An 8,832-nucleotide genomic window follows, 5' to 3' on the forward strand; every position below is an offset into this window, starting at 1 on the left:
ACCATCTTGCTTAGAATTTAAACCTTCTCTTTATAGCCTCCATTTGTGGGATGTTTTCTAATAAGAAAGGAACATGACCGATCCATTTTCCACAAGCCTAATAACCACTAATTGGCATTACAAGTGATTCGGTTCACCATTAAAAACCGTTAAGGTAAAAACTGATCCAACCGAACCGCTGAAAATTAAATTTTTCAAAATGGGTGGGATGGGGTTCGAACCTGTCCTCAATGAAAAAGGAGCAAGTCACAGCCACCAGGCTATCACAATTCAAGTTAATATATTTACAAATTATTATATATATAGATATCTTTTATCAAATATATTTACTTCTATTTAATTTATTTTAATTTTTAGTTATAAACTCATTTATTTTTAAATTAATTATATTTTTATTTAACAATAATTATAAATTCACTTATTTTTTAATAAATACTTGTAGTATATAATAGTATAATAGATATAAATTTATTAATAAATTATTAAAATTTGAAAATAATTATTATTTTAATATAAAAACAAAATAAAATATTTATGATAGAATAAAATTAATAAAATGCTTATTATTTCTATTTCATATTATTTTATAATAGTTGAATATTCTTAAAATGTTAGTAAAAATATGTATTCCAGTGACTCACCGGTTGAACCAATGACTCAGTAATCCAGTAACTTGACCGGTTCAATCACCGATTCGGTTTTGACAACTATGTCCGAGATACGTGCGAGCAGGACAATTTTTATATATAACGTTACAATATTTTCGTAAAAAAATATATATATATATCAACATGGAAAACATTATTTTCTTAAAAACTAACCTATTTGAATTAGAACTAAAAAAAGAGTACATAAAAAATAATTCGAATTGGATTGATTTAAACTTGAAATAAGGTTTTACGAGAAATAAAAAATTACGTATAAAAATTTAAAATATTGAGTCTGTGAGAGAATATTAAAAATTAAAAGTGATGTGATCAGAATAAAAAGTTACGTGTCTGATTTCATGACGAGAAGAAACGAAATTATTTCTCTCCATTTTTTGTTCTGTTGTACTTATTCTTTTAATTTCACGTTTGTTTTAATATAATATCTGAATACTTACTAAATGTTTTTTTATTATCATGTAACTGAATACGTATAACTTTATTTTTTTTAAATTTAAATCAATTTAATTTAATCTATTTTTTTTACCTTCTTTGAGTACGAATTCAAATGGATTGAATTTTAAAAAAATAATGTATTAATTATTTTCGAATCACTAATTTTAAATACGTAGGACAAGATGTAATTTTTAAGAATTGGATTAATCTAAAAAAATTGATATTGTTTTAATCGTAATTTTTTTATAATAATACATGTAGTTTTAAATTTATAAAAATATTATAATGTTTATAAATAAAAATTGAGTTTTTTCAGCTGTATCCTATATGTGACTCAAAGTGTATTTAAATATTTACTTGTTATTTAAATCGATAAATATTATATTTATTTAATTTAAATAAAAGAAATCCTCTGGATGCTCTCTCAGCTCTTTCGTTCCTTTCATAGTTTCATTCGTTCACTCAAAAAAAAGAAAAAGTGAAAACCCTAGCTAGCCTCCACTGCCGTCGAACGGAGTGACCCACTGCCGCCGTCCGTGACTGTCCGAGGAGTCTCTTTTTGTCCTGTCGGTGTTATCCAAGTCAAATCCCCTGTTCGCTCTCTTCTTCCTCGCCGGCGCCCATCCTCCATCGTCTTCGTCCTGCTCGTGGTCGTCTTGTTGCCGTCGTCTCATCGCGCTGAACTGCTGTCTGTCGTCTTGCTCTCCGCTGTGCTCAACCCCTCTCGAAGGTCAGTATCACGCTCACTTGTTCTTTGTTTTTTGTTTTATTCTCTGTTGTGAAATCATTGAATGATTACAGGGATTTTGTGTTTTTGTTGAAATAATTGATTTGCTCTGGCTTTAGTGTGCTGCTATGTTGTATTTTTTATTTTTTGTTGAATGATTATTTGATTTCTGGGTTCTGGCTCTGCTGTGCTGTTGCTGCTTTGTGTTTTTCTTTCTATTTTCTGTTTTGATTTCTAAAGGAAGAAACAGAAAGATTATTAAATTAGATTTTTCCTCCAAAAAGTTAAATAAAAGTTTTGAACAATAAATAATTAATGATACAGATCCCAAATTTCCAATATGATCATGTGAGGTATCACACTATTACTGTATTAGATAGATAGATTCCAAACTCATATTTGATAGCGTCCCCAAAAAAAACTAGTTATATATCCTCAATTTAATTTTAATTTTTCAACAAAATTTGAAATTTGAAATTAAATAAGATGGGATAAAATCTACCCAAAATAAATAAACAGAGATATGCAACAAACAAGACACTATGAGTTTGTTTAGGTATTATTCAATTATTAGAAAAAAAAATTAGTGTGTTTAACAAAATTTTAATAATAAAAGTAAAAATATTAGCAAAATAAAAATAATATTTTTTAAAAAATTATAATTTATATATTTTTAAAATTTCTTTATTTAAAAAAATATTGTTAACATAATAACTTTAAAAATATTTTTATATTATTATATCTAAATATAATTATTAAGTAAAAAATATTTTTATATCAAATATTTAAGTGCTTGTTTGGGCGTCATTATTTTGATAAAAAATATATTTTTTCAATGAAAAAAGATTTTTTTTTATTTTTTAGTGTGTTTGGCAAATTTCTAGTAGTAAAAGTAAAAGCACTAGAAAAATAAAAAAAAAATTTTTTGAGAAGTTATAATTTACATCTTTTTTTAAAAGATCTTTTTTTCTTAAAAAAAATATTTTTCATGTAATAAATAAACAAAAAGTACTTTATATTGTTATACCCAAACATAATTGATAGATAAAAATATCTTTTTGCATTAAATATCCAAATATAAAATTACTTTTACTCTTTCATAAGATCTTTTAAAAAAAGATAACTCGAAAAAAGATATTTTTTTAGAAGCTCACCCAAATAAGCCCTAAATATAAAATATTTTTTTAAAGATCCTTTAAAAAAAAATTTAATATTTTTGAATAGGCTCAAACAAATCCTATATATACGTAACAAACACAGCGAACTTCAAACAAATCCTGGCTTCTGCAGTTAGCGTCTCATCTGGGAATAACATAGCTTGAGTCTGAGATATGGGTGACGACATTGATGGATGGGCAAACATTCATGATTACATCTTGAAGGAAATTGCAGAGCACTTCTATTCGTACGATGATTTTTATTCGTACGATGATTTCATCCGACTTCGTTTAGTTTGCAAGCAATGGAGCTTGAAACTTCCAGAGATCTCCAGCGAGATTTTGTGGCTGCTGGTACCTGAAGAATCTTCCAGTACTCATATTTATGAAGACGAGGAGATCTACCATCTCATGAACTTACCTATTGCTGATGAAGTACCGCTTGATATTCAGTCTCTTGATGAAGACGAGATCCACCATCTCAAGCTACCAGAGATGCAGAACAAATTGATCCGTGGTTCTTTTGGTGGATGGTTGATCGTCCTGGATATATACCAATGTTCGATGTATATGTTAAATGCATTTACAAAGGTCCGTTTAGATCTTCCTCCAATATCAACTTTTCCGGATATAATTGACTACAATCCTAACAATTATGGCTTTGAATATACTGTGCGGTATTTGGATTATGACAATAGGGATGATTACCGGATGTCGAGTAGTTTACAAAATAGAGTCCATGTTTGGAAGGTTATTATAAATTCATGTCCTAGCAATGACAATGAAGATTTTTTGGCAGTGGCCATGTATGGACCTCGTTGTACATTAGCCTTTTACAAACCAAATGACAAGAGATGGGTAGATCTTTCTAGAAAACCGTCGATTAATGATGTCATATTTTTTGGAGAGAAGATATATGCAGTAGACGAAGGTGGCCAGCTATACGAATTTGATACAAACACAAAATCAGGGCCTGTAGGTGGTATTCATGAAGCCAAACCTCCCTCTGATGCTGCGGTGGGTCCTTACCAGCTTAAATATTTGGTTGGGTGTGCTAATGGAAGTTTATTGATGTTGGAGAGACATTTTACGGATCTAAGTCACTCGACTTACAAATTTGATATCTATGAATTAAAGAAGAATGCAAAAGAATGGTCCAGACTAGATAGTTTGAAAAACTACGCACTGATGATTGGACTCAACTCTTCTGTTCAAATGCTGCCTGCAAGTCTTCAAACCAAAGGAAATCAAATCTACTTTACAGATAACCTATTAGAAGCGAAATGGCCGTACCGTGCCCAATATCAAGATATTGGCATCTTCAACTTGGACGATGGAAGTTGTCAAATACTATTATGCGAAGAAAAGTTCATGTGTCCTCCTGTCTGGTGTTATTCTAGCTCATTTCTTTAGTGTTTTTATTATTATTTTAAAAGATTATTTGTAGTGTGTTTGTTCTTCCTTATAGTAAAATTTTAATGAAAACATGTTTATCTCCATTTTGTTATTATTCAGTACTGCTATTTAGACTTGTAATTTCTCTCTCTTCACTTTATAGTTTATTTTACGAAAAATATTAAAAGATCAGGTATCGGATTCGATAGTCTTATACCGTTAAATGGTTACATAAACAAAACATATATTTTAAGTTTTTTAATAATTGTTAAATAGTTCTTCTTTAATTTTAACTACAAATTAATCTTTTATATATTATTTTATTATTCATTTATCATGTTTATTAATAATAAAAAACAAAAATAATAACGAATTAGATCTGTTAATCATAATAAATATTTTGGTAATTCTAATCAATTAGAATTTTGTCCTTGATTTGTTACATCCGTAAACGCCGATGAAATAGTGTTTCTTGGAAATTCAATCGATTGAATTTGCAAGGCATGTGAGTTTTTTCCTAATTTAATTAATTGTTTGTGTTATCCAATCGATTTATGTCTTTTCACAATTCAATCGATTGGTTGTGTTATTATTGAATTGTGCACTGCGTTATATATTACGTTATTCTAAATTTTTCTGCTTGTATTAATTAATTATTGTGGTGTTTATTTTGGTACGGCGATAAATTTATACTTACCAGTACAATAAAAATATGATCAAATTAAAACATGACATGTGGATTATGTTTTTCACGTTAATAATTAATTTTTTTTAAATACATATCATATTAATGATTTTACTAAATCACCCTTATACTTTAATAAAAATAAAAATAAATTTTATTTAATTTTTACAAAAAGACTTAAATATCTTTTTTTTTATATTAGAGAAAAACAACCCTAACTCTTTAATTTAATTAAAATTCAATTAACTTTAGTTTTATAATTTTAAATATGAATCAATTTAAAAATTAAAACCAAAATATATTTTATTATTCATATAAACTAAAAAATTGCTTTGGTTATCATGAATCCTAATCTAATCTCTCCTATCCCCTTCATACCAGAATGAAAAATATATCTAAAAATTATTCTTCTTCTTTGTATACCAATCTACTGATAAAGAACAACCTCACCCCCTAATCTCTACGGATAGCAGCAGTCTATCCTCAGTTCCTCACCCTCTCCCTTCCACTTAGTAATTGATCAATTCAAAGCTTTCTGTAGGTCCTACTCTTCTTCGCTTGTGCATCGATGCTTCGCCTTCTGTTCCAACGATTCTCAGATAATTTTCTATCCCTCTCTCATTTGATTCTTCGGTGTGCTTCCAATTCTAGCTGAACTTACTTGCCACCATGATCCAATGAGATTTTTAGTCTTTCCAAAGATTTAGCATCAAATGAACTGATTCTGATTCTGTTTTTCCAAGTGTTAAAACATAAAACTGCCTTACTGCCTTAATATGTTCAATTTTGAGGGTTTGAGTCCTGATGAATTGTTTAGTTTTGGAAATGTTTTTATTATTGGTATCTTTTGATTTTTTTAGTATTACATAGTGCAAGTGACACAGTTATCTTTGTTGCTATAAACCACTAGGATTGATTCCTTGCTCAATTTTTTTTGACCTCTGCTGCCGATGGTGCTAAATCTTTAATTGATGCAAGTGATAGACTTGTATTATATATTGAAATTGCTCGTTTGTATGGTAATTTTGGGTACCAGAGAAAAGCTGCTTTCTTTTCTAGGAAAGTTGCTCAGTTATATCTTCAGCAAGAAAATCAACTGGCTGCAATTAGTGCTATGCAAGTTTTGGCAATGACAACAAAGGCTTATCATGTTCAAAGTAGACCCTCAATACCAGATCATTCTCAGAAAAAATGTGAGTTTACAACACTGAGCTATATATCTAGTGTCAGAGGTTTTGTATCTATACTTTTCCTTCCTGATTATTTAAATACTCAATTGTTAATGTCATGTCATGCAGTGCCTTAATACGAAGAAATTTTCTGCCTTGAAGTTTCAAGCACAGCCTAAAGAGGTCAGTTTAGGATTGTCACAATACACGTATTTCATAACAATTTGATCACTGGTGAAAACTCATATAGCAAATAATTCTTTCCAATGTGCTTATTTGTGAAGGAAAATAATTCTTTCCTGTTAATTTTACTTCTTGTCCTTAGTATACTATGCTATCATTTAGGCTGAGCTTAAGAGGTTGATGACTGATGTACCTTCATGTAAGATAGGTTTATTTGATAATCCTCATTTTATTGTCTTTTCAGAATGCAATGAAAAACAGCTCTCTTCAGATTGCTGTTCATGAACAAGAGAAGGCTAATAAAAATCTTTTGAGACTGGCTGCAAATCAGGAGGTTTGCATAACCTGTTTTAAGGCTTTGTTTATACTTTATATTGCAAAACGGTGTAATTGTTAATGCTATTTGACTATTTGTTTATCCAGCGACAAAAAGAAGAACTCCATGCTAAAATTGTCCAGCTTGGAAACAATTGGATATGAAACAAAAATTGGAGTTGGAGATTCACCAACTAAAAGGAAAATTAAATGTCATGAAGCACATGGAAGATGATGGAGATTCTAAAGTTTTGAATGTGATGGATATTTTATATAACGAATTAAGAGATAAGGAACAGTCACTTCGAGAGATAGGGACATTGAACCAAGCACTAATTGTTAAAGAGCGTAAGAGCAACGATGAGCTGCAGGATGCTCGAAAAGTATTGATTAGTGTAAGTTTTTTGTGTTCCCTGATAAGCGCATATTGAAAAGTATTCCAAAGTGCATATTTTTTTTTTTGAACTACACTGTAAGCGCATCTGTTCAATCAGGTTCTGTTTTTTTTAATACTTTGATATCTGATTTCTTGGCTATCATTGGAATATGACCCGGTCATTTTATAAACACAGGTTTTGCTTGTTGTCAGCTCAATAAATTCTTATATGAATCAGATAAGATATTAACTGATTGATGAAACTATCCTGTATGAACCACAATGAAAGAAATAAAATTTTCTTTGGAGATGAAATACACTTTGTTTTAAATTAAGGTTTCTTTTATAGTGCATTCTTTCTCTCTTTTTTTTTTCCAAAAGTTTAATTTATTCAGTTAGAAATCAAGGTAACAAAGTAACTCCATTAAAGTCAAAACTTATTTATTTGATATCTAATTAAAATGTCGCCCAATTGATTATTTCTAATTCATAGGTCTCTAAAACTGTACCTATAGAAGAGACCAGCAATGCTGGCTTGTAATGGTGCAACAGTCATATTGTGACGATATTCAGTTCTCGTCTGTTACCTGACTTGTGGCTCATGGATTTTTATGCTCTGAACATTGAAACTTCCTTTCCTTTCTCCATGGTTTCTTATATTTTAAATGTTTCAGGGAGTTAAAGACGTGTACTCGTGGCAATATTGGTGTGAGGAGAATGGGGGAACTTGATATTAGACCGTTCGTTGAATTTATGAGGGAAAAGATATAATGATGAGGAAGCAGAAGAGAGAGCTTTAGAACTGTGTTCATTGTGGGAAGAGTATCTTAAGGACCCAGACTGGCATCCCTTTAAAATCAGCACAAGTGATGGGAAACATCAGGTGCGCCTTTGCTAATCTTATAGATCTATTGAAATATTTTTTTTCTTGATATCGCTCTTCAGTCTTAATAGAATATTTTATCTTTCTTTTACAGTTTTGCTAAAGGGAATTTGTTAAGGTGTTTAATGTAAAAATAACTTATTATAAAAACTAAAACTTTGTAGTTTCCAATGCTTTTATAGTGTATTTATTGAAGAACTTTTTTTAAAGATTTATACTCTATGTAACCCAATAGCCTTCCTACTCTATGTAACCCAATTGCCTTCGTTTATTAGCATTCCATTTATCCCATTATTTTATTGATGGATGAAGATAATAAATATCCATGATAGCTGCTTTGCTTGAAACAGCAGATGAAGAAGAAGCTTTGATTCATGTACCATAAGGGTTGTTTGTGAATTGCGTTTGGAAGAGAAGGGAGGGGACGGGAAAGCTTGTAGTGTAAATTTTACACCCTTCAAAATTATAATTTATATATTTTTAAAATTTCTTTATTTAAAAAATATATTATTAACATAATAAATTAAAAAAAATATATTACTATATCTAAATATAATTATTAAGTAAAAATATTTTTATATCAGATATTTAAGTGCTTGTTTGGGCGTCATTATTTTGATAAAAAAGATCTTTTTTTCAATGAAAAAATATTTTTTTATTTTTCAGTGTGTTTCGCAAATTTTTAGTAGTAAAAGTAAAAGCACTAGAAAAATAAGAAAAACATCTTTTTTGAAAAGATGTAATTTATATCCTTTTTTAAAACATCTTTTTTTCTAAAAAAATATATTTTTTATATAATAAATAAACAAAAAATACTTTTATATTGTTATACCCAAACA

General features: G+C 29.2%; 2 protein-coding genes across 5 annotated transcripts; both read left to right on the forward strand.

The window, feature by feature from the left end:
• Positions 1-1,519: 1,519 nt before the first annotated feature.
• On the forward strand, positions 1,520-8,224 carry LOC107496061 (factor of DNA methylation 3). 4 transcript variants are annotated; one of them, XR_008001570.1, is made up of 6 exons: positions 1,520-1,833; positions 6,104-6,260; positions 6,366-6,419; positions 6,664-6,753; positions 6,843-7,129; positions 7,785-8,224. XR_008001570.1 is itself a non-coding variant. In XM_052252348.1 (6 exons), the coding sequence occupies exons 2-6, from the start codon at positions 6,216-6,218 to the stop codon at positions 7,839-7,841; spliced, it is 345 nt and encodes a 114-aa protein (XP_052108308.1). In that variant the 5' UTR covers positions 1,520-1,833; positions 6,104-6,215; the 3' UTR covers positions 7,842-8,224. The 4 variants fall into 4 exon arrangements, 2 of the variants coding, with proteins under 2 accessions (XP_052108308.1, XP_052108309.1); XM_052252348.1 differs by having other exon boundaries at positions 6,664-6,748; positions 7,026-7,129; XM_052252349.1 differs by lacking the exon at positions 6,366-6,419 and having other exon boundaries at positions 6,664-6,748; positions 7,026-7,129.
• Positions 3,399-4,400, forward strand: LOC127739584 (uncharacterized). Its single transcript, XM_052252034.1, has one exon. The coding sequence runs from the start codon at positions 3,399-3,401 to the stop codon at positions 4,398-4,400; it is 1,002 nt and encodes a 333-aa protein (XP_052107994.1).
• Positions 8,225-8,832: the final 608 nt, after the last annotated feature.

The sequence above is a fragment of the Arachis duranensis genome, chromosome 7 (assembly GCF_000817695.3).
Source record: "Arachis duranensis cultivar V14167 chromosome 7, aradu.V14167.gnm2.J7QH, whole genome shotgun sequence".
NCBI classification, from domain to species: domain Eukaryota; kingdom Viridiplantae; phylum Streptophyta; class Magnoliopsida; order Fabales; family Fabaceae; genus Arachis; species Arachis duranensis.